Source organism: Lepidochelys kempii, chromosome 2, assembly GCF_965140265.1.
Source record: "Lepidochelys kempii isolate rLepKem1 chromosome 2, rLepKem1.hap2, whole genome shotgun sequence".
NCBI lineage: Eukaryota > Metazoa > Chordata > Testudines > Cheloniidae > Lepidochelys > Lepidochelys kempii.
The window spans coordinates 91,159,426-91,186,214 of record NC_133257.1 but is presented as its reverse complement, the minus strand read 5'-3'; the positions used below and the strand labels follow the sequence as shown (position 1 = coordinate 91,186,214).

The following is a 26,789-nucleotide window of genomic DNA, read 5'->3' as shown; positions in this document are numbered from 1 at the left end:
ATCCTGCAGGAGGCAAAACAAAAACTGGGACTCTCTTGGAAAGGCAGAGTCAAGTTTTTCTCCTCATAGAAAGGGGTTGGTCCTTCTTCCTAGTCTGTTAAAGCAGAGGAAAACCCATTGTCTGGAATGGCGAGACTGGGTATGATAGAAAAAAAAACAGTCATTGCAGATAGCTGTTGTGGGAACACTCTTTTTACTTACTGAAGGGGCTCAAGGAGATAGCTTAAAAATATTGGCAGGGCTTTCAACCACACTCTTTCCATAGAAAGGTACTGGCTGTGGGTGTGGGGGGGTGTTGTTGTTGCTGTCTTTTTAATTATCTTCTCAATTGTGTAATTTTTGTAGTTTACTCCTTTAGCCTATGACAATCGCAAAACAGCAATTCTAGTTTTGATTATGGTAATTTCTTTTTAGTAAGGCATACAAATTGTTCAGAATGCCTCAGCATGTATGTTTACTGATTTGTGAATATTGGCTTGGCCTGTGCTTTTTACAATGTTTGCCTATGAAGTGGCATATTTACTTTACAGTGAGTTGGCTTTATTGGGTTTTAAGACCTTAAATGGCGTAGTTCTTTGCTATGCTTCATTCCTTTTTCTTGAGCCACATCCTGGTAGGAATCTACACTCTCACACCACTTGCCTATTATTGTGTCTTCATTCCTGAGGCTATTAGGTTCTTGCTGTGGTGTGTCCAGGGGTATGGAACAACTGCTTATCCTGAATATCTGTCACTTTTGCTTAAAAATAGTTTTATTGATTAATGTATTATGTTCACTGTTGGCTCATATTTATTGTCTTTCCCCATCCAATCCCCTTTTGCCCCATCCCTACCTCACTCTCAAAAATGGTTTTACTTTTTAAAGAGGATTTTAAAGAAAATTTTAATTGTATTTTAATCATCCTTTTAACATACTGGCCATCACTCTGAGTGCCTTGTCTGAGGTGTGGAGATTGGTTTTATAAAGACATTATTACATTTCCATGAATAAGTTTAATAGGAAATTCTTAACTTTACCATTTCTGCAGCGTGGGTTGCTAATTATTATTTATCAAGTACCAGCAGTGTACTCAGCATTGTATATAAAACTAGAGGTAATTCAGCATTTCTCAGGATTTTTTTCCGCAATCAGAAACATCTGAGCTGGTCTGAAAGGCCATCACCTTCTCTGAATTCAAATCCCTCAAGAAGATCCACTGGTACCATGATGCCTACAAGAAACTGACCAGAAATGGCAGATAGAGAGGCAATGAGGGATGGTTGATAAACCAAGTTACAGGAAAACAAAAGAACAACATTGTATCATCAAGGACCTTAAACCTGCCCCCATGCACTTCTCAATGCAAAATGGGGCCAAGATATGGCCAGTCACCACCCTTATTTATCCCTGTATCCACTTTTGTCTACCCTGTGTCTATTTGTCTTTTTGATTGTATGCTCTTCGGGACAGGGTCTTATATATTTGTATAAAGCTTAGTATGCTACTGAAGAAGAGAATTTCTTAAGGTCTTGTCTACCCTAGAAAAGGTTTCCTGGAAGAGCTATGCCAGCAATCCCTCCTAGTGAAGACGTGGGAGGATTAAACCACCAAAAGAATTCTTTTGCAGGTATAACTTCATCTATACTATGGCTTTTGTTTGCACGTCTATGTTGGTTAGGGGTGTGATTTTTTCACACCCCTAAATGACACAGTTGAGCTGTCAAAACTTTTATGTGTAGATAAGGCATAAGCAATTATTTCTGTGGCAATCATTTATATTTAATTTTCCTAACAAAAAGTTTGGAAGAAAGACAAACAATTCTCCAAAATTCATATTATCTGAAATTCAGAATGCCAATTTCCAAAATGAATATTTTCTGAATTTCAAATATGTTCTCACAAGCTGTAAGGTATTGAAGCTTTCATTTCCATACACACACACACACGAATTGGAATAGGAATCTAGATATGTATTCACAATTTACCAGTTACCAGGATAAAATACGGGGCGTAAAGTGACACTTAAACATAAATTATTGTGATGTAATTTAAAAAAAAAAACTTTCATGATGAAGGGAAAGTAAAAACTAAACACTGTTTTCAGAAAAGCCAAAGAAATTAGGCCCATTTTTTAATTCAAAATTTGCACATATTAGAATCTAAACACAAACAAAATCTTCCTGTGATTAACTGGGAATTCTCACCTTACCTGATCATTCTCATTACAAGTGTGTATGGTAACACTCATTGTTTCATGTTCTCTGTGTATATAAATCTCCCCACTGTATTTTCCACCGAATGCATCCGATGAAGTGAGCTGTAGCTCACGAAAGCTTATGCTCAAATAAATTTGTTAGTCTCTAAGGTGCCACAAGTCCTCCTTTTCTTTTTGCGGATACAGACTAACACGGCTGCTACTCTGAAACCTGGGAATTCTCTGGGATTTTGCTCTGGGAAGTTTCATGATACGTTTCATATCTATTTTCTTTTCCTACAACCTAATTTAGGCTAAAATTAATCTTTGCATAAAAAGTCCATATAAAACAGTTATAATTAAACCAGAAAAGAGTATATGGAAGAGGAAGAACAGTGCTTATATAATAAAAACAACTTAACTGGTTACTTTAAAGTTAAAATAAACTTTTTTGGGGGCAGCGTTATTGATGTATTAGGAGAGACAAATTTAACTTAAATTTAATTAGGGACACTCTCCAACTGCTTAGACTCTTTTACTGACTTACCTGAAAACCAGAGTTGCAATTCAGCTGAAAAACAACAAGAACCCACTCTGGTTTAGTCTGAGGTGTAAAATTTCTTTTTTCAAGTACAGGGGCTTAGCCCTGACATTTTCCCAATACCACATAAAACTTATTTAATTTTTGTATCTCTTAACTTCCACATTCCACCATTTTTCTTTTTGCAAATCTGTCAATGTAATTTAGAAAAACAAGCACCACCAACCTAGACTTCTTTTTGAGCAAAAAGCAGTGCACATACGTTAAGACAGAAAATAGCATGTATGAAGAGTCTGGTGAGTGTGCAGTCCCTTAAGAAATAAATCTCTCTCTTTGTTCTTTAAATTACTCAGTGGTGCACAATGATCAATTTGAAAACAGACCATCTGTCAATGAAGAAGTGCACTAAAAGTTTAAAGAAAGTCAAACTTGAAGTTTAAATAACTTGACAGTATCACTTAAAATCTGCCACTAATTGTCCAATTCGCCCATAGCTTTTTATTTTTTAAACATTCAAGTTAAAGTTATTATAATTAACCAGATATTTCATTGAATGTTAGGTTTGAGATAACAGAACATTGAATACATTTTCTATAGAGCAAGGCAAAAAAATCCACAAGAAAAATGTAAAATATATTTGTGTTACATAATGATAGCGTTCAAATGGGCTAAGCTATTAGTCAACCAACTAATCTCTTCCACAGAGAAACACACACACTCAACAGTAAGTTTCAAACAATGCATTTAATTAAGTTCCTTATTTCAACAGGAATTGGAGAAAGTTGAATAAATACACCTAACTTGCCTGTAAAAGATTCTTACAATTCTGTAAAACAGACAATAAAGCTCATTCTATTCTTCCACTTGACTGGTTGAGAATATCGACAAACAAAAGTGGATACATTTCTGCTGGGTTGACAGAATGATCTACAACATCTTTTTCTAATTCACTTGACAAATCTTGAACACAAGATTCCAGTCAGCTTGTACTTTTATTGTTGCACTATTTTAAGATGCTGCTACAAACCAGCGACTCATATTAAAGAATTCTGGAGTTAAACAATTTCCATGCTTATTGTAACTAACATGTGGACGTTAACCTTTCCTTGATCTGATAGTAGGAATATGCTGTTTTGTCAGGTTTTATTATTTACATATATAGTCATGAATTGTCTGTGTCCCAGAGGGACATCACCTATTAAGCTAAAGAACAGAACCTTGGGTAAATAAAAGGCATCTTTCTGTTACTTTAGTAAACTGTAAAAAATGTCCTTAAATTACAGGTTTTTAGTAAACATTTCTTCACTGAAATGGAGGGGGCACTGTTTGTTTCTTTAAATATCTGTAAAAGAAAAAAACTTCAAAAAGTAAATTTAAATTTTTTAAATATTTAAATATTTAACCTTTAACCAAACAGGCCCTCATTGGAGCACTGTAGTTTTTAAAAAGCCAAACATCACAAATTCCAGTAATTCTCAGTTAAGATTCTAAACATGAGCCTCAACTCTGCCCCTCTACTGTAGCCTACTCCCTTGCCTTACAAGAGACTCTCACCTAGCTGTAATATGAAATAAATTGAAGTTTTTTCCTTTTGCATATGAATTACAAAAGGATGGCCTTTTATTATAACCCACTTCAAGGCCTAGAGCTTGAGGTTGAGGCAAAGCTTCTTAATCTCAGTAAGAGTCTTTTTATTAACTTCAGGGAGCTTTGGATCAGGTCCCATATGAAGTATAGGGGAGCACAAGTCTGTACTGGGAGTGTGCTTAGGATGCTGGAGGTCTGCAATCTGTATGTGTAGAATGGATGTGGTAAAGGTTGATCTCTGGCTTGTACCTGAAGTGGAGAATCTCAGACCAACAGCAGAAGGGTAAACTTGGTAAGGCAGGGTGATCAGAGATGTAAGTAGCTCATACATTGAGGGAAATGAAAGACTTTTTGCCCTCCAGATTATACCAGGATGTTAAGTAAGGTTGTTAAGTAATATATATTACTTATATAGTACTACACTGCATATACAGTAGCATTTTATTTTAAACATTTGGTGGCTTATGAGTGAAAAACTTTAAAAATAATTATGAAATTGTAACTTTAAAGCATCTCTTGTGATTAATCTCACACTTTCAAAAAATATTCTCCATCAGACAGAAAAGAACTCTTTTTTTCCAGGTAGAATGAGAGTTGACTTTTGACTGAAATCATCTTTCAATGATGGAGTTACTACTGTGATTCCATAATTTTAATAAAGATGACAAACTTATTAAAAACAACCTTAAAATAAGGTTAAGCATGCTGTTTTACACTTCATCCTTATCTTTAGAATTAGAAAAATTAATTCTAATCCATACTTAATGACTATTTTCTTTAGTTAATGGCCTTAGATGAATCTCAGGACAATAAATCAGCTCTGACAATAACGAATCTGGATTAGTAACAGTATAAACAGCACAATAGTCTAGAATGGCAATAATATTTAAACAAACCAAGAAACTACTTCATGATTAAGCTAATAAGTCTGAGTGAGGAAGTCCATGTTTAACCTGCTCTGCCAACTTTTTTGGAATGGAGGGGTAGGGAAGTGGGTCCAAATGTTGCTACAAGCAGTAAGGTTAAAATTATAAAAATACTCTCAACTACTAAGAGAAAGCTTCATACTTTCTTTACAGCAACATATTTTAGCATGTTAAACTCATGAAAAACACCAGCAATTACTATGCTCCTATGCATGAAAAAAGTCTAAATTCAAATACACATCTCTTTATTTTCATTTTTTAAAGGGGCACAATTAACTTGAAAATAACATTACCATCTTAAAATTTTGTACCTATTATTCTAAATAAGACTTCAATTATATAACTGAGATTAGAGAATATTTTATATTTTTCTACTTTTTCAGTTTACTTTGTGTCTAGTCAGTTTTACATTTTTGTTGCTAGTGTAGGCAGCAAGAAGCAGAAAGGTGTGCATGCAGAGAGCAGAGGGAAAATATGGATGGGTGTCAGTAGGTTTGGTGGTTTTGCTTTCAGGTCTCCCCCAAAAAGCCCTTCTAAACATGAACAGGTGAACAGGGAGAACATTTTTTCAAATAAATTTTTAAAAGATTCAAAAGAAACTTTATTAAACTGAATTAATTCAAAGACAAGTAGTAAGTGTTACTTTTTTACCTAGGTGGAGCAAATGCAAAATTAATATCTAACTAAAATTACTCCTGAACCTCTGCAGTGACATGAAACAAAATCATTATCAGGAAAATACTACACGCTTGATTTATAACTCCCTCATCAGCGGTCTTTCAAGAGACTGGTCTAGTTGTTGGTTAACAGCCAAAAATATACACCAATCCTTTTGTTCTAGAAGCTGTGATAGTAAACCCCTTTGTACCAAAAGAATCATCAGTGTGGATGAAGTTATTATTCTATATTCCTGACCCACCTCTATTTTCCCATCTTTAAACAGTGTTTTACTGGTGTCATAAGTTTTCTGTTTTGTTTTGAAAATACAGTTAAGTGGAAAGAATTTGCTCATTAAGTGGTCAAACAAGATTTATTTCTCCTCCACATATTGAGTTTTTATAATTGGAAAATTACCCTATCACCATGTGTCCAGCCATGAAAAAAAAATCTTTGTAATCATCAGAGTGGTTTGTTTATGTAAAAACAAGAAGAGTGCCTTTCAGGGGAGAAAACTGTGTTATTCTAGTTTTTACATATCACTTACAGTAATTTAGTGAAACCAGGATCCCAGCTTTTAACACAAAATGTTGCTGCATTAATAAATCAATAATTTCTTTCAGATATAAAAAGTATTTTTATGACTTATATTTAATAACAGGCTACCAAGTTAAGAGTGAGTGGCTGTTTCTATTAACATTTTCCCCCTGACTTATAATTCAACAGTTTAATTTATTGTATCATACACAGTCTCCATTTGGGTGAATTTTCCTCCTAAAATATGGTTTAAGCACTTTTTTTTTAAAAGGTAAAAAGCAAACCAAAATAATAGTTTGTAATTGGCTCAGAACTTTTGGTATCAGTAAACTAATGAAAGGCTGATTTTAAAAACAGAAATGTTATGGACACTCAGACCATGTTCACATTATATTGCAGTTGAAAATATACAAGTCAGAACTATGTTTTAATGTATACTAAAAAGGTTTGAGCAGAATTTCCTTGACCAGTATGCAGAGGGACTCTTCTCCTCTTGTGTACCTCCAGTAATCACTCTTGCCAGCTTTCCCTCAATTCCCACACTCACATAAAAGAGATAATTTTGGCAGCTTTATTCCAGGGAGCACCTGTCTCATCAACAAGCATTTTGAAGCCTCCAGTCAGCTGAGTTCTTTGGCCATGTCAACACAATAACACTAAGGTAGTATGAAAGTAACTAGTGTAGTTAACAATGAAACCAGAACTTGTATTTGACAACCATTTTCAAATACAGATTTTTGCAAACATGATTTTAGCATATTCTAATCTCCAGGATAGATGAGTTTCTGAAACCATGTTATTGAGTTCCTGTGATGGTTCTTGGGGTACCAAGGACTATAAGTTACCTTGTTACCCAGTTCCTTCTTAGCAGCGTTCTATCCCAGTTTCTGAACTGTTAGCTACTTGCATGGAGTCTGGGCACATAGATTGTTACAGTCATATTTAGAAGCCACAGGAATAGTTACAAATGGTATGTACTCAGGGCTCTCCATTAAACAAAGGAAGTACTTCTGGCCTTTGTTTCAAATGCTGGCCTTCACAACTAAATGCCACATTTTGCATTAGGAACCTGAATAAAGTATTCTCTTCTCCTGTTTGGTGAAGCCTCTCTCATTAGGGGTCTTTATCACACATTGTCACATTCAGGATTTGACAGCTAAAATGTCTATAACTGGAAATTAGAAAAGAACATTTACTACCTTACAGTAACTGTGTTTCTCTCTTCAAGTGACTGTCCACATGGATTTCCACTTCTGGTGACCTGCAAGATGTGATCTCCTAGGTCAGAGGTGGGGTTGGAGCAAACTTAAGAGATTGGTATGGCAGATGAATCACCTGACTGAAATTGAAGTCTAAAACAACCTTTGGTATGAATTCAGGTTGAGGCCTCAGGGTCACTTTATTCTTATGGACCACTGTGTAAGGTGGACCAGCAATAAGAGTCTGAATTTTCCCTACCCTTTTGACTTCTGTTATTGCTAATAAAAAGGCCATTTTCATAAATAGATGGTACTGTGGGCACATTGCTAGGGGCTCAAAGGGAGGACCCATTAACTCAGTGGTCCGCAAAACTGTGGGGCACGCCCACCTAGGGGGGCATGGAGAAAGAGGAAGTTACTCACCTTGTGCAGTAATGATGGCTCTTCGAGATGTGTCCCCCTATTGGTGCTCCACTTTAGGTGTCTGTGTACCCCTGCACCTCTAATCGGAGATTTTTGGTAGCAGTGTCCCATTGAGCACACGCATGTGCTCTCCCTCCCTCGTGGTCTGCCTTGAGGCTATTTAGCACTGCACGGGCGAACCCCCCTCACTTCCTTCTCTACCCCAGAGCCCTATAGAGAACTCCGAAGTAGAGGGAAGGAGGGCGGGTTGTGGAGCACCCATAGGGACACACATCTCGAAGAACCATTGTTACTGCACAAGGTGAGTAACTTCCTCTTCTTCTTCGAGTACTGTCCCTATGAGTGCTCCACTTTAGGTGACTCCGGAGCAGTACCCACCAATGGAGACTGGAACTTCGGAGCGGAGTCTTTTACTACAGAGAGTACTGTGGAGTAGAAGATGGTGTCAGCGGCCAAATCTTCAGTGACCGCATAATGTTCTGTGAAAGTACGGACAGAGGCCCCAATCATTGCTCTATAGATTGGGGAGATAGGGGTATCCCTATGGAATGAGATTGAGGTAGGAACTGATCTCATGGAGTGCGTATGGACGGAAGCAAGTTGTGCCCTTGCTAAGTGATTAATGCAACTAGAGACCCATTTGGATAGTCTTTGAGGAGATACCACAGAACTTTTGGATCTTTCTGTGGACGAAAGGAAGAGTTTAGGGGATTTTCTGAAGTCGTTAGTCGTTAGTCCAAGTAGAATGCTAATGTCCTTCTAATATCTAGCATATGCACAACTGTCTCCCAGTTGTCACAATGTGGTTTTGGGAAAAAACAGGCAGATGGATCTGTTGATTTATATAGAAAGTGCAGAAAAAGTAGGGAGAAACTTGGGATATGGCCTTAGAGGTTTTTGTTTTGTTTTTAGTTTTGTTTTGGTTTTTAAAGACAAAGGCCATGAATGATGGGTGTGCTATCAGGGCCACTACTTCTCCTATGTGCCTAGCTGAGGTGATGACAATTAGAAATGCTGTGGTCATGGACAGGTGTAAGAGAGAACAAGTTGCCCTCGACTCAGAGGGAGGTCTACTCCAAGCCCTAAGAACTAGATTCAAGTCCCAGGCTGGAGCGGGTGGTGTCACAAGGGGGAAAGAGAGTCCCAATGCCCTTAAAGAGTCTATTCATTAGTGGTTGAGCAAACTCCAAGTGGGAAGCCATTTTTGCCATGAGATGTACCTTAAGGGAGCTGAGTGAGAGTCTAAAATGTAGTGCAAAATCAGAGGGAGGAAAGATGACATTGGGTCTGTCCATTTGGAATGGAACAAACTTGGAGTCGTTTCCATTTTGTAGATATGTATGTGGAGTGGTCAACTAGTGGTTGTGTTGCAACATGTGTTTCAGCTTGTCAGAGCATTCTGCTTCTAAGCCTTGGAACAAAGAAAGATCCAAGCCTGGAGGCAGAGGACCCATGGGTTGGGGTGAAGGGTCAGCCCATTGTTTGGAGAGAGCAGATGAGGAATGGGCTGATGTCAGAGGAACAAGAGGGCAAATTGCCATCTGCGTCAGGTAAGGGAGCCAGACTTGTCATAGTCAAGAGGGAGAATCACAATAACTCTCGCTTTGTTTTGTTGAATTTTCAGCAGAATCTTGGACAGGGTAGGAATCTGGGAAAAGACATACAAGTGGGCCCTGTCCGTTGGGAAGATGAGAGCAACTGCCAGTGAATGTTTCCCCAAAGGGTGGCTATATCTTGAAGCACCTGTGAATTCAGTATACACTCATTGTCGTGAGAAAATTCCAACTGAGACTGTTGGTTATCCCTTGTAGACAGACAGCTGAGATGAGCACATTGTGATGGGTGCATCAATTCCGAAGTTTGAATGCTGTCTTGCAGAGGGAGGGAGATCTGGCAGCTCCTTGACAGTTTATACAAAACATACAGGTCACATTAAGTCTATCATAACCTTTGTGTGTTGTTTTTGATGAAAGGCAGAGTTTGTGCACAGGCACTCCAGACAGCTCCTAGCCCCAAAAGAGTGATATGGAAGGTCATTTCTGTGGAAGGCCATTTGTCCTGAACCTTGTTGTTGTGTAGGGGAGCTCCCCAGCATATCAGGGTGGTGAATGTGGGTAGTAAGAGGAGCGCTCTCATTTGTACTGCAGCAGGTTGGTGTGATAAAGTCCAGCCACTGTACCGGGGTTAGTATGCCACTACAATGAAGTGAACCTTGGAGACTACCCTGTGTGGAGCAGTCTGTACCTATAATGATCCTGTACCAAAGGTAAGCAGTAGGAAATCTCCTGTACGATGGTTGTATTGAGATATGGAAGTAGGCACGCTGTAAGTTCAGGGCTAGAAATCAATCTCTTTGCTCTAGAGCTGGTCCTAACCGCTGTGAAGTAAGGTAAGGTGAGGTGACTTCTGAGTGGCGTGACAGGTGTATAGATGGCAGCTGATGCTGTAAGGTATCATTGTACAGGCCCACAACCAGCTCATCAAAGTGTTTATAAGAGGCAGTTTGAGAGGTCATGGACTGGGGTGCAGACTCTTCTCACTTTTGAGCCCTGGGCCTCTTATACTGTGGCTCATAACAACACAGAGATGGTGAGTATTGAGAAGACTGTGATCTGTGGTGTGGTTGAGAGGTATATCTCCTCTTCTGTTCCACAGTGTAGATTCCTAAGGAGTGTAATGTGGTCCGAGAATCCTTCAGGATGTGTAGAGAAAATCTGTCTTCTCCGCAAAGAGTTTGGCCCTTCAAATTGGAAGTCTGTAGCTCTTTGGGCAATCTGGAGAGGTGTAGCAAACAAAAAACAAAACAAAACCACAACCCACCTCAGTACCACTGTCTATGGAGACTGGGCGGGCAGCTGTAACAGCTACATCCAGAGGTGTCTCTAGGACCGGTCTGGCTATTAACTGACCTTCTCTAAGAATGGTCTGAATCTGTTCTTTGTGTGTTTCCAGTAATGTTTCAGAAACATCCTGGGTTTCCCAAGATTAACAAAATTGTTTTGGCCATGACAGTTTGGTAATTTATGACTCTAAACAATAATGTTGTTGATGAATACATCATCTTGCGAAGCCTGATCATATGGAGTTGACTTGGCATTATGTTGCTTGCTTCATGCATTAACCACATCCACTAGGATGGAGTTGGGTTGCAGATGTTGAAAACAAAGCCTGCCTCTTTGGGTAGAGATGTAGGGTTGTTTTTGTTTACATTGTTTCTGTTCTGTTTACACTGTTCTGTTTCTACACTGTTTCTGGTTGGTGCGATGGAGGCTGGCTCTGCCAGATGATTTTGGTAGGATCTAGAATCAACTCATTAATTGGGAGGACAGTTCTAGATGAAAAGGTAGTGTGCAGAATTTCCACCAACTTGTGATGTGTATCTGCCACCTCCTGTAAGGGAATCTGCAGCTCATCTGCCAACCTCTTGGTAAGATCTAGAAAGTTCTTAAATCTTCACCTAGTGATGAGGGGTGGGCAGCACAGACTCATCTGGAAGAGATGAGGAGAAGTGTGCTGAAGAGGTAGCTTCCTCTTCAGGTGTTTTTTTTTTCCCCTCTCTCTTTTTTTCCCCTTCCCCCTTCTTTCCTGTTCTGAAAAAGTTTTCTCCTGTCCTGGCTTAGGTGCTCTCCTGCCCTGGCTCAGGTGCCAGGCTGTAGCAAACCATCTGGGGGACTCTCCCTGAGAGACACCAGAGACGGTCGCGCCGTATGTGTATATACCCGAAGAGTTACAATATGGCCTTGGGAGGGAGAGGCAAGGAAGGCAGGCACGGGCGGTTGGCATGATGGAATTGGGGCTGACCCCTGTAGTGTGGTGGTGGACCACCTTGAGGGGCCAGGGAATGATCTCCTCCTGGCCAGTGTCAGATTCGTCAGTAGGTAAGGGTGCTGCTGACTGGGGTATTGGCAGTATACTGCCCAGTGCTAAGAGTGATTCTGGGTGCCGGGATGTGCTCGATATCGGGGTCCTGGTACCAAGTAATGGGGTTCTTCCTCAGGTCTCTAGGGTACCAGAGCTCATGCAGTACCATGGGTTCATTTGGTACCACAGAGGAGGGTCCGTGGTACATTGTCAGTACCGATAGTTGGACAGAGCACTCCCTAAATGAGAGTTTTTCCCAGTACAAAAAGTTGGTGCCTTTTTTTTTTTTTTTAAGAGACGGTATGGTAATTGTCTCTTCCTGGGTACCGAGGCCACAGGTTTCCAGAGTATCAGAGTACCTGTGTTACCATGGGCTCATCCAGAACCACGGAGGAGTGTCTGTAGTCGGTATCAATGGTTGGGAAGGTGCAGAACACTTCCTAAATGGGAGTTTTGTTGCATCTGGTACCAAAGGGTTTCTCTGTGCCACTCTTTTAGAGATGGTATGATAACTGTCCCCTCTCCTTAGGGGACGGTACCATTGCCTCAGAGCATGAGGGTGGAAGCCTCTGGTGTCCTGGTGCGGAAGCAGAGCTGACAGCAGGGCTTCTCTGTGCTGCTCTTTCAGAGATGGTACGGTAACTGTGCCCTCTCCGAGCAGTAGCTGCCCAGAGTAGAACTCAGAGCAGCACAGAGCTTACAGAAGCCCCTTGTTGGTGTGGAGAGCAGAGCTCAGAGCAGAGCTCACAGCAGGAAGCTGCTTCTCAGGTTTCAGCTTCCAGAGAGCTGAGCTCACAGCAGGAGGTGCCTCTGCTGGTATTGTCCTACCGAGGTGGCCGCACTGGGTAACACCCCTCTGGCTGGCCAGTTGCTCAGAGGAGCCTTTCCAGGCGGAGTCTGTTGGTGGCTTCTTCTTCTTTTTCTTGACCCCTTTTGAAGTGAAGGCTCCGGGGATGATCCGGGATCAACACGCACCGGAGCTCCCTGCAGATTGAAGTGTTTTCTCTATAGGGAGGAATTTTTACTTCAGCTCCCAGCTCCTGTGAGGCTGCAGTTTTAGGTGTGGAGGTAAAGCACTTCTGTGAAAAGAAAAGGAGGAATTGTGCCACCTTAGAGACTAACAAATTTATTTAATCACGTCTGTGAGGGTCTCCCAGGAACAGTGAGTGTCTGGCCATTACAGGAACTGACTCCTGGCAGGAGAGGTACCTCTTGGAGCAGAGAGAGCCAGGCAAGCCCCTGGGCAGGGGGTTGTCATCCTCTAGCAAGTAGGAATATGCAGAAGAACATCGTCTTTACTTTTTTTTTTTAAACTGAAAAAGAAAATAATTATGAGTCTACTAGATGCCTGGGGGGGGGGAGAAATGCCCCCAGACAGGGAAGGAAAGTGAAGTTCTTTTCCTTTTTCTACCAAAGGAATAAAATAAAATAAAACAAAACACTAGCCTGAGTACTTTTAGGGAGAACAAAGGTAACAAAACAAGTAAGACTTATACTAATGACACAGATAAGGAAGAGAAACCTGCTCATTCAGTCAAAGGCAGTACAGAAGGAAGTGAGGGGAGTTCCTGGTGCTAAATAGCCTCGAGGCAGACCAGGAGGGAGGGAGAGCACATGCCCAGGCTCAACGGGACACTGCTACCAAAAATCTCCAATTAGAGGTGCAGGGGCACACAGACACCTGAAGTGGAGCACCCACAGGGACACTGCTCGAAGAAGAACATTCGAGGGGGCAGAGAGGGAGCGCCACCCAGTTCCTTTCTGCCTCCAGCTGCAGCTGTACTCCGTCCCCTGCTCTGCCCCCAGCCACAACTCCACTCTGCCCTCTGCTCTGCCCCAACCCAGCTCTGACATCATTCCCTCTCTGCCCCCAGGCCAGATCTGCCTCTAGCTCAGAGTAGGGCAAACTCCGGCCCGCCGGCCACATCTGCTCTCTCCCTGCTTCCCTCGCAGTCACAGTTCCCCCAGCACCTGGGCAGCGTGGCTGTAGCTCCGGCCAGGCTATAGCGCGGCCAGACCCGGTGCTCCAGGGCTGCGCGGTCAGGGGGAGTTCTGAGGCGGGAGGCAAGGAGCAGGGAAGTTTGCAGGGGAGTGGTCAAGGGGCCTGGGCCCTGCCTTTGGGGACAGGGGCAGAGCAAACCAGGGCCCCCCTCCACCTCCAGCATGCTTGGCCCCTGCCCCCAGCAGCCAAGCCCAGACAGGGAGAGAGCCTTGCCTGACTGCCAGGGAGAGCAGCCAAATGAGCAGGGGAAACGCACAGGGAAAGGACTGAGCCTCCCTTCCCTCACCCCACAGGTAACGTGGGGTGGGGAGAGCAGGGAGGGTTGGATAGGGGGCGGGGGGGCCCGAGGAGGCTGGTCAGGGGGTGGGGAGCAGGCGGGATTGGATAGGGGACGGGCATCCTGGGAGATGGTCAGGGGGCAGAGAGCAGGGGTGTTTGGATAGGATGCACGGTTCCCGGGGGGGCAGTCAGGGATGGGGAGCAGGGGGGGTTGGATGGGGGTGGGAGTTCCAGGGGGCTGGAATGGGGGCAGGGGCCAGGCCATACCTTGCTGTTTGGGGATGCATAGCTCCCCCAGCCTTCCCTACCTGGCCCTCCATACAGTTTCTGTACCTGATGTGGCCCTAGGGCCAAAAAATTTACACCCCGCACCCCCATCCCTAGTTCTGCCCCCAGCTCCACTTTCAGCCCAACCTCCTCTGCTGAGCCAACTGTGCAGTAATGGAGGGGGTGGGGTGCAGACAGAGTCCATTACCGGTAAGCAGGGGGACAACAGAAGTTTGGGCATCACTGCATTAACCTAGCTAAGACTATATTAAGATCCCAGGAGTGAGAAGGCACCTGGACTAGGGGAAACATGAATAAAGCCCTTGAGGAAACTAGCAACTGTGGGATGGGAAAATATGATGTGATCCTGTATGGGGGGGATGGTGAGTTGTTATTGCTCCTAAGCACATCCTTAGAGAGCTGATTGATAGCCATGAGTTCTTTCTGGATAACTGGTTGTCCAGAATAACAGAAATCAGAATGTCTAGAGAAGACAGATTGGGCTGTGCTGCCCAAACAGAGCATCTCTTACATTTCACTCCATAGGTCAGCCTAGGAGAGTCCTTTGCACTTCATACTAACATATTCAGACCTTAGCAGAGCAGCTTCTTTCAATGCTATTTTACCAGCCAGCATCCATATTGTGAGGGGCAATGATGCTGGGTCCCGATGTACAATCTGCCCTTCTCTCTTGGAGATCATGTCGGTAAGACAGGTAATGTTATCAGGGGTTGTGCTGACAGGTTCATTAGGTTGGAGTACCAGAACTGTCTGGGCCAAGCTGGTGCTAGTATGATTATTACCGCTGAGTCCGGTCAGCGTTTCTTTAGGACCCTTGGTACTAATGGGATTGGTGGGAAGGCATATGTTATCTCTGGAGTCCACAAGATGAGGAAAGCATCTGACAGAGAACCTGGGCTCAGACTCCCATCTTGAGTAGAACATCTGACACTTTGCATTTTTGTCTGTGGTGAATAGATCGACTTTTGAGTGACTCCATCTGTGGAGGATACTCTGCAGGATGGAGTCTTTGACAATCCATTTGTAGTCAGATGTTAATTGCCTGCTGATCCAGTAAACTAGGACATTCTGCAAACCTGGCAGATACAGAGCTACTGTTATGATCTGGTTACGAACAGACTAGTTCCATAGGCAAACAGCTTCTTGACAAAGGGGTAGATGAACATTCTCCTCCCTGTCTGCTGATCTAAAACTTTGCTGTTGTGTTGTCTGTCATGACCTGGACTGTCAGTCCACTTAGAATGGGGAGAAATGCTGTGCAGGCTAGCTGAATAACTTTCAGCTCCAGGATGTTTATGCCAAGGTTAATCTCTTCAGTGGTCCATAGACCTTGAGTTGAAGGTGATCCAGATGACTTTCCTGGCTGAGTGCAGAACAATCAGTTATCAAGAGGTAGAGAAAATGATATCCCTTTGCTTACCTGGAGAATGTACCTGTACCCTTATGTCCATATGATATCTGTTTGAGAGATATTCAGATTTCAACTCCCCTTGAATGCAACATAGGTGAAATCTGGCATGCTGTGTATCATTAGTGCAGCAGGCCACGTGACTCAGAAGTCTGAGCAGTGTCTTATAGATGTTGGAGGGTGAACCTGCAGCTGGGCTGATGAGGTCTACCATGGTACTGAATCTGTCTTGTGGCAGATAAGCTCTTGCTGTTGTGGAATCCAGCACTGGCCCTGTAAACTCTATTTTTTGGGTCAGCACTAATATTATCTCTGATCACGCGGAGACCCAGGGTAGAGAAAAGTTGTAGGATCATATGAATGGAGATGTTCACATGATGCATGATTGAATGAGCCAATCATCAATGTACAGATATGCCTAAACAAATCCCTGTTACCATGGTAACCAAATGGCAGTTGCTCCAGGTTAATCAAGACACCTGGGGCCAATTAAGATCCTTCCAGAAAGTAGTGGAGACAGCTAGGTTGATTGGGACACCTGAAGCCAATCAGCGGCTGGCTGAAACTAGTTAAAAGCCTCCCACTTAGTCAGGTGAGGGTGTGTGTGTCAGGAGCTGTAGGAGGAAGCCACACTGCTAGAGAAACAGAGCAGTACAAACCTTATCAGGCACAAGAAAGGAGGCCCTCAGGTAAGGATGATATAGATATTGAGGAAGTGGGGGCTGCTGTGGGGAAGTGGCCCAGGGAATCGTACTTGTCCTGTTTCCAAAAAGTCAGCTACCAAGAGCTGCTACTATCAGGGTCCCTGGGCTGGAGCCCGGAGTAGAGGGCGGGCCCGGGCTCCCCCCTCACTTCCCCAACTAATCACTTAGACTGGGAGACAACAGAAACTGTATGAGGGAGGATAGCTTCTCCTCACCTCCCTTGCTGGCTTATGATGAAAATGGCTCAGAAGGCTGTGACCCTTGCCTCTAGAGAGAGAAGGGCTTCATGGAGGGTCACAGTGAGCCTCTGGGGCTACTGTAATCTGCCAGGAAGAGCGGAACCCACTGAGACAAGGTTGTAGCTTTGTCACAATACAAACAAAAATAATTTCAGTTGCACAGAGTGTAAGAGAAGTTGATACAGCCAAGGATACTGTTTCACAGCCACAGGCAGTAAGAAGGAACTGAAGGATGGTTGGCCTCTGGATTATATGCCCTTGGGTAGTGGTAGGGGCACGAGGATACCTAAGGTGCAGGCACAGCACCAATGGGCACTGTTGGCTCAAAGTATCCAATCATGAAGTGGAACGCATGTGGACAATCATTCAAAGAAGAACTTTTCTATAGTTATCCTATCTAGTACTGGGATAAATGCAGGAATTCAGATGCTAGACTTAGACAGGAGATGAGCGAGTCTGCCAACAGCTTGGTCCCATCAGCTAAGCAAGCGGGCCTTGCTTGGAGAAGCTGAAGCAGGATGGAGACACTTTCCCAGTGCAAAGAAGAAGTGTTCCAGCGGGCTGATCTCAGAAAAGAACAACATTGAGAGAAGATGCGGCAGGTAATTGTAGTCCAACAAACTTTGACAAAACAGCCAACTCAGGAGGCTAGTGAAACCCCATTCTCAAAGAGAGAGCAACTGCGAAGAAAAAACTGGATATGTGTTTTTTCCATGTATATTAGCTCAAATATAAAAATAAATTTGCTTTGGCCAAGCTTGTGTTTGCTTTTCTGAACACTTGAAAAATCAAGCTTTACGAGCACAAATATTTGTAGAAAGCCGATTTTAGGCTTGCATACTTGAGCATACCAGAAGTGGCATATTTCATATCGGATAGAATCCTGGTTGACAAAGCAGGGGACAGGGTTCCCTAAATCTTCCCCAAGTCCCAGAACAGAGGCAATTAAATGAGCCAGAATGCATTTTCCACAGCTACGACCACCCACTTACACACAGTTATTTTGTAAGAATGCAATGAGACCAAATTAAATTTAAACACTGAAACCATCCAATAAATCTTACAGTAGCCTAAATTTTTTCTAGGAACGAGGCCTTGAGCAAAGTCTGTGTGACCCAGAAAGAAAAAAGGTTTTAATTGACTAATCCTGCTTATCTATTTTCCTACTCTTTAAACTCCTATGTTTACCTGAGAGAGTCAAAGCCCCAATGGCATCTTTAAGCCTTATTTCTGATTATCAGAGTTAACCTCACTCAGCCAGGGAACACAAAAATAAGTGATGATCAGTCAATCAGAACTAACCAACCTAGCCAAGTTTTGAATACAGAATAATTAATACTTGTAGCAAATGGTTCGAGATCAATCCAAAGAATTAAAATATCTCACAAACATTAGTAATTTTGAATAATGAACAAACGTAAGAAAATTTTATACGGCTTGTGGATGTTACAGAAATAAAAAAGTTAAAATTTATGGAATAAATTATTTCTTTCAAATTAGTCACTCAAATTAGTGCTCTCATATATAATGTTTTACTAGGATAAAGCCATATTTCAAAATGTTTTTAGATTTTTCATTGGTGCTTGAGTACTTCAAAAGGGTATGCACTGATAGCACTAAAGACCTTTGTTTACCCAAAGAACTGGTACACCTTGGGTAGTTATCAAATTAAGGCTTTGTCTACACTGCCAACTGAACGACAAAACTTTTGTCATTCACTGGTGCTTTACCCTCCCCCCCTCGAAAGACAAAAGTTTTACCGCGACACGTGGGAGTGTAAATGGCTCATTGTTGGCAGGAGCGCTCTCCTCTTGGTAACGCGAACCCTGTTCATAGGGGGTAAAGATATTTTGTCGACAAAAGTGATGACAAACCGCGTTTACACTGCCTGACTTTTAGCGACACAGCTGTGTCGCTAAAAGCTGTATAGTGTAGTCAAAGCCTTAGTCTTTCTACATTGCCTACCTCAACCCTATTTTTAAAAGGTGAAGAGAACAGTTCAGTCTCTGACAGCTAAAATCATTGGTTTCTCTGCTGGGATTGCTAAGAATGCTGTCAGTTAGCACTGAAATATGATGGGAGTGTGTAGGTGCAGGTTGGTTTGTGACATGCACACTTGTTCACCAGAAACAGCTTTCACATGCACCACTGAGCAGTCAAACAGCATCAATCAATCATTATCAGCTTAACTGTATTCGTGGTATGCTCTTAACAAATAAAAGGGAGCTCAACACCTCATGGTTTCCATAAATCCATTTACTTTAACACGCTCCTAACTGTTAGGGACACTTAATCAGTTCTACAAACTGCGATCTGACCTGGGTTTTTTCCCCCTTTATAACTGAATCATCATTTATTTTGAGGAGTTCTGGATTCATAGAAGACTATACTTTACAAAGCCCTTCTAGGCACATAGTTAAAGTTTGTCATGTAGTGAGAGATGGCAATCATGAAGAAACAATGTAATTTATAAAGTAGTTAAAACTGGGGTTGTAATCATTTTTCAGAAGTCTGTTTCATGTGACCAGCTATGGAGTGAAATTTTTAATAATCAACATTATTGCCTAGTACACTGCCTATGCTCTAGGCAGCACCTGGGCAGCATTAAATCATAGCCCTGTGCTTCTCTCAAGGGATTTAAATTTCCAGAGTATTAAAGCAGTTGGCCTCAACCTTTCCAGACTACTGTACCCCTTTCAGGAGTCTGATTTGTCTTGCATATCCTAAGTTATACCTCAGTTAAAACCTGCTTGCTTACAAAATCAGACATAAAAATACAAAGGTGTCACTGCACACTATTACTGAAAAATTGCTTACTTTCTAATTTTTACCATAACATTATAAAATAAATCAACGGGAATATAAATATTGTACTTACATTTCCGTGCATAGTATATAGAGCAGTATAAACAAGTCATTGTCTGTATGAAATTTCAGTTTGTACTGACTTCACTAGAGCTTTTTATGTAGCCTGTTGTAAAACTAGCCAAATATCTAGAAGAGTTGATGTACCCCCTGGAAAACCTCTGCGTAAACCCAGCAGTACACATATCCCTAGTTGAGAACCACTGTATTAGAGTACCCAAAAATACACTTCAGTGTTCACTTAATCTCCAGTACTATGATTCCCCAACTCTTTCATTGTCAATAGGCTGGTTTTGTACATGACACTGCCAAAATCTAGATAAGAGAAGTGGAATTTAAAGGAAAAATAAATGAATGAGGTTCTTGCACTCTCAGAACCATATTTTAATCTCTTGTGTGCAGTGCCTCTTACATTTGTGAAAAGTATAAAAATTAAGGAGATTTATTTATTAAAAAAAGTTGATAAAGTATTTTAGCCCAGAAAGAAAGAGGAAAAATAGAAGCCAGAGTAAAGAATACACTTCTGGTTCTGTGAAGTGCATTTCACAAAACACTAAACTTGCTGTATTTTATTTAAAAAAAAAAAATACAAAAACACCTGTCTTGTAGCGGTGAAATACTTTTTCTCAGTATGGGGTATAACTATATTGTATAACTTTGTAGGTAGGGATAGAAAAATTCAAATCTTTGCTTTATGATACATCTAGAGCTGTCAGACCTCAAGCGAAATAGCCTGCTTGGTCACAGTTTTTCCATTTCTCATAAATTCCATGGTATGTATTAATGTGACACTCGTTTAAACAAAGTTCAGGTAACAGAGGGTGTTATGGGAGAAAAACTAAAATAAATAGACACTCAGAGCTTGATGTCATTTACATTAAGGACCTTTTACACCAGTCTGGTAGTGTAAAGCAGCCTTACAGTGAACACAAATTTACGTAAATGAGTGTAAATGAGAATGAGGCCCCTATTTCTATGCTGGTTTCTGTGGCCTCTGGTACCAGCAGGATAACGTTAATACTTCTCAAAAAAATTAAATTAAATTAAATAAGCTAAGCTTTTAAAATGTAGTTTTAAACTTGCTGAAGCTTCTGAACTGCAGCCAAATTAAAGTATTTTAACTTGGATTTTATTTATAATTAATTTCATAATATTCAACAATTTTTATAAAGACATCCCACCCATCTTGTAATCTAATAACTGTCTTAAAAAAGAAGTTTTTTTAAAATGGAGAGAGGACTGGTGGCCCACAGATCACACACTGTCTGCATTCCCATCTAGAAGATCGGGGTTCAACTGTTGCTCTGGGATGCTTGCTCATCAAGTGAGGACAAGATGAAAACATGGTGAATGTGGCTTGCTCAACCCCTGGGAGCTTGAGGATGACTGAAGGGGAAGACAGCTATTGCCATTCAACATTACTCTTTTTTTTTTTGCAAAATAAAGAAAAACTATTAGTGTGCTCCAAAAGTGAATTCCATTCAGTCCTCCTTAGACATAAAGTTAGTACTTGTGTACAAAGCCTTTTGTCCATGTATAGAGAAAAATATGTGTATCTTTTCCAGTAATATTTCAAACTTACTTTTAATATTACACTAAGCTCCAGAGGTCTCAGGTTCAATCCCCATGACTGGGGTCTGTTGGTGTTACACAGACGCAAGCAGGGGGCACAGAGGGATAGCTCAGTGGTTTGAGCATTGGCCTGCTAAACCCAGGATTGTGAGTTCAATCCTTGAGGGGGCCATTTAGGGATCTGGGGCAAAAATAAGGGACAGTACTTGGTCCTGCCATGAAGGCAGGGGACTGGACTCGATGGCCTTTCAAAGTCCCTTCCAGCTCTATGAGATAGGTATATCTCCATATCAAATATTATATTCTTCAGTTTAGAAGAAACAAGATAACTCTACTGTTCTAAATTATGTCAGCTTCTGGAATGGAGGTACACATTTCTACATGAAGTAGCTGCTGTCATCATATAGTACATAACATATAAATAGATAAAACAAAAAGCAAGAATTACCCATCCATTGACTACATCATTATTGTACCAATGCTTCTGTGTAGTAGTGACAAGTGACTGTTTTGGGGAGCAGGTTAAAGCCAGAAATATTTTCAATCTGTCCCCCAAAATAAGAGTATGTTAACCTATTTTTAAGCAGCAGTATAATCTTTCCCGATAGAAAGCTGTGTGTGTGAAGCACAGAAGTAGGAAACCGGAATTCATGAGTTCCAATATCTACTCTGACCCTAACTTCTTTTGAAGCCTCGGCGAAGTCACCTGACAACTTTCCTTCCATTTACTCAACCAAAAACTTACTTGCTTCACATGGTATTTTAAGTATTAATTAGTGTTTGTGAAACCCTTTGAAGATGTAAAACGTTATATACGTTCTAAGCACTATATTCAGAATTGTAACAAATAAAGCTATCCTAAATTACCAAATTTAATAGTAGTTCTGTCTCGCACTATTTGGATTAGATAAACTAATGCATAGTACTCTCTCTTTAACTGAGATTGTTAAACTCTTGGTGATTATCTCAAAAAATAAATGATCAATTGGAGGCGATAGGGGACACGGCATGTAGAAAAGAAAACCCTCTTATTCTTTACATTCTTTTAGAAAAATGCGAAGTTTAATTTAACATTTTGAGATATCGGAATTGACCCCAATCCCATTTTGTCACTTTCATTTCCTTTCTGTACATAAGATTTGGAGCATAAGTCTTTTCCCACATGCCAAAATTTCCATTTGAGGCTTCTTTACGCTCACATAAACATACTTCCATTAATATTACAATGGAATAATTTACTTTTTTCATGCTGTTCCGTTGCATCCTACCCCTTTCCCCAAACAGGACTGGCAAAGATATGTAGGATTTGTCTGTATGCTGGACACTTCAATCAGCACAGACCAAATCTGTACCATAGAGAAAAAAATTGACAGAAATCACAAATTTAGGGTCTTTTGCAGAGTTTGTTGCATCATTCAAGAATCACCGCTTTCAGTTAAATAATGATATTTCCAGTCAATCTGGCTATGAACTGATTACACAAGGTAAACGAGGAATGCCCAAATTGTGGCTAACTATGCCCACTGACCTCCTTTCTACCCATATAAAATTCCACCACACTGTCATGTGTAAATGTGTCTATGTTTGCGTCTATGGCAGAAATGACCCAATGGCACTGAGCTGCCAGTTTATGGCAAAAGTGAGGGAATGAGTTTTCTTTGTGTTCTTGTTTCTCTGCTGGAGTCCAAACAGGGGAGTAGAGAGAACAGAAAAACAGTACTCTCAGTTTTGCAGTGGACCTGTGATCTTGCTGCTGACCATAATTATCAGTCAGGCTGATCTACAGAGCCTGCTCTTCAAAAACCCTAAATCACGAAGCAACTCTCAAGGCAAAATTTCTGGCAACAGCAATTCACATCAAAATATATATTTTTGGTCAAAGTCTAATTCAGAGCTGGGTTATTATTTCTGGTGACTGTCAAGTGTTGTAGCTTTAGCATACTGGTGAACTATTTCCTTTTTGATTAAAAGAGAGGGAGGGGTGTGCTATGTGTCATAATCTGTTTGGGATTTTCATCTCCACATCCTCACATACAAACATTTCCACTGGAACTCTGTGTAAATCATATCCTATCAAGTGAATCCTTTTGGGGATTGTTACTTGTGTTAACACTTTTACTGATTGACTTGATGTAGCCCTTGAGAAGATAAACTGGCTAGTTTCTTAGAAGAACGGTCAGCTATTGTTTGTTTGTTGAATATACTGAAGAAACACAATAGCAATGTAGGTTTACATTGCTTTTGAGAAAAATCTCAAAAATCTCACTACTATGTGGCTTGATGCTTAAAATGTTCAAATACAGAGTAATCCAAAATAAAAATTCAGAAGTGTTTTCTCTTAAAATAATCTAATTACTTACTGTAATTGAAACAAAACAGACAGCTGTTACTTAAAATTATTTGACTCACTAACTTTTTCTTTTACTTTAGCCTTCCTCAGCGGTTGAATAGCACCAGCAAAATGTGTAGCTGTCTAGTAACTGAGCAACACAGTAAAACCATCATTACTCTTGCTGTGCATATTTTGTATATGTAAGAAATTAGAATGTTGTTTGGTGGATCACAAACTCCCAAATCTTGCAAATATAAATATCTTTTTCAGACTTATAATCCATTACATTCTTGGGTATTAATTACACAAAAATAAACACTTACTACTGTGCACAGTCAATCAGTTGGTATTCGTTTGACCTCTCGAAGCATGCCTTTACTCCTTCATCATCCCAGAGCTTTTTTGCATGTTCAAAGAATTCCTGAAAATTGGAAATGTGACAAATAAGAGAAAATTTCTCAGGTTTTGTTTTAATTAAAAAGAAACACAATGGTTCTTCCCTCCTCAAATCTTCATGTTTTAAAATGGTTGCAACATGAAAAACTATACATTTGAAGAAGAAAAGGTGAATTATTATTAGTGAAGTCAAAGTCTCAGAAAAACTAGTTTGGACTGTTGAGTACTTTCACATAGAATCATAGAATATCAGGGTTGGAAGGGACCCCAGAAGGTCATCTAGTCCAACCCCCTGCTCGAAGCAGGACCAATTCCCAGTTAAATCATCCCAGCCAGGGCTTTGTAAAGCCTGACCTTAAAAACCTCTAAGGAAGGAGATTCTACCACCTCCCTAGGTAACGCATTCCAGTGTTTCACCACCCTCTTAGTGAAAAAGTTTTTCCTAATATCCAATCTAAACCTCCCCCACTGCAACTTGAGACCATTACTCCTCGTTCTGTCATCTGCTACCACTGAGAACAGTTTAGAGCCATCCTCTTTGGAACCCCCTTTCAGGTAGTTGAAAGCAGCTATCAAATCCCCCCTCATTCTTCTCTTCTGCAGGCTAAACAATCCCAGCTCCCTCAGCCTCTCCTCATAACTCATGTGTTCCAGACCCCTAATCATTTTTGTTGCCCTTCGCTGGACTCTCTCCAACTTATCCACATCCTTCTTGAAGTGTGGGGCCCAAAACTGGACACAGTACTCCAGATGAGGCCTCACCAATGTCGAATAGAGGGGAACGATCACGTCCCTCGATCTGCTCGCTATGCCCCTACTTATACATCCCAAAATGCCATTGGCCTTCTTGGCAACAAGGGCACACTGCTGACTCATATCCAGCTTCTCGTCCACTGTCACCCCTAGGTCCTTTTCCGCAGAACTGCTGCCTAGCCATTCGGTCCCTAGTCTGTAGCTGTGCATTGGGTTCTTCCGTCCTAAGTGCAGGACCCTGCACTTATCCTTATTGAACCTCATCAGATTTCTTTTGGCCCAATCCTCCAATTTGTCTAGGTCCTTCTGTATCCTATCCCTCCCCTCCAGCGTATCTACCACTCCTCCCAGTTTAGTATCATCCGCAAATTTGCTGAGAGTGCAATCCACACCATCCTCCAGATCATTTATGAAGATATTGAACAAAACCGGCCCCAGGACCGACCCTTGGGGCACTCCACTTGATACCAGCTGCCAACTAGACATGGAGCCATTGATCACTACCCGTTGAGCCCGACAATCTAGCCAGCTTTTGACCCACCTTATACTGCATACAATCTATCAATTGGTTTCAAGAATTTTATATCATCTAGCCTTTCACTACTTCTCCAAAAGAGCACTTGTCTATTTGCAAAGTAAGTATTAATAAACTGATCCAGCCTAACTTCCCCATGTGGCCAAAAGAAACATTAAAAAGTGTTGAAACCAGGTTGGTGTACCCCAGTGGCAGAAGACAAATTTCCAAGTAAGAAATCAGATTTGCTGACACAATGGAATTTGAATAGCAGATCCTCTCAGAAAATCAAAGATGAGTTGGAACTGACTCTTAAAATTATAAGGAAACCTCAACACCAAACAACTGAGCACACAACTCCATAGTAGCATGAATATGGCAATGTTAAAGCACCAAAATTTATTTTTTGCTTTGAAGGACAGCTTGTTTCTTGCTTTTAGCAGCCTAGCAAAGAAAGCCCTGAAAGTTAGCTTCTAGCTACTACCCCCCAAATTGGACCCTTTATTCCAGTGGTTCTCAACCCTTTCCACACTCCTGTACTCCTTTCAGGAGTCTGATTTTTCTTGCGTACCTCAAGTTTCACCTCACTGAAAAACTCAGGCTTAAGTTTTCTGCCCTGGACTGCATCGAGTCTAACACTGGCCCTGGCGACCCCATTAAAACAAACTTGCCCACAGTTTGAGAACTGCTGGTATAGTGTATGGATCAGTATAAACAAGTCATTGTCTGTATGATATTTTACTTTAGTTTAGTTCGCTAGTGCTTTTTATGTAGCCTGTTGTAAAACTAGGCAAATATCTAAATGTGTTGATGTAACTCCTGGAAGACCTCTGCATACCACTGGTTCAGAACCACTGCTTTATTCAAAAGACTCTGGCCTCAGATTCTGGGGAACCTAGGAAGTACTTCATATCTAGGACTATGCCATAATTAAGAAAACCACCCTGAAACCAAACTAACCCAAACACACCTACTCCTAAAAGTATAGAGAGCAGTTATAAAAGACAAGTGATGCTCTCTGTGTTTGGAGGCACTTGAGGGTACTTTGGCTCCATTGTCTTGGGTAAATAAGAGCCCAGCTCCGCCAAAAAAGGCAAAAAACACAACTAGGAAGGTCCCTCATGTAAATTCACTACTGGACCTTTTGTAGAAGCTCATGCGGAAACCTGAGAAAAAGTGTTGATGATACAGAAGCCTATGGTCTTCCCTCTGAGACAGAAGTAAAGCAACAGTTTCCCATTATAGTGGAAGGTAGCTCTTTGCTGTCAGAAACTACATTCTGGAAGACATGTAAAAACCAAGACTCTTATCTTTTATGTGAATTAAAGAGTCCATGACACTTTCCACAAGAACACATCTATGATTTTATGTCCTGGCCCTACTAAGCTGGGCAAAATTCACTTCACAAAATTACATTTTGTCTACCTAAATTTCACACTGCAGTTTTGTTTGGAGACGGCATTATCTTTCCCTTCCTGCCCTAAAAACCTATTGTGTACTGTTGCTGTATGCTGTTTAAAAGCTTTTGTATC

General features: G+C 41.2%; 1 protein-coding gene across 4 annotated transcripts in view; it reads right to left on the bottom strand.

Moving 5' to 3' along the window:
• GNAL (G protein subunit alpha L) overlaps positions 1–26,789 on the bottom strand; it is a 314,144-nt gene that overhangs the window by 73,694 nt on the left and 213,661 nt on the right. For 3 of the 4 annotated variants that reach the window (XM_073331612.1, XM_073331614.1, XM_073331613.1), the window contains exon 5: positions 23,918–24,015. In XM_073331612.1, the coding sequence (XP_073187713.1) occupies positions 23,918–24,015 (98 nt within the window). Of the gene's footprint in view, positions 1–1,017; positions 1,256–23,917; positions 24,016–26,789 lie in introns of those variants that run through there. The other variant, XM_073331615.1, reaches the window with a different exon arrangement.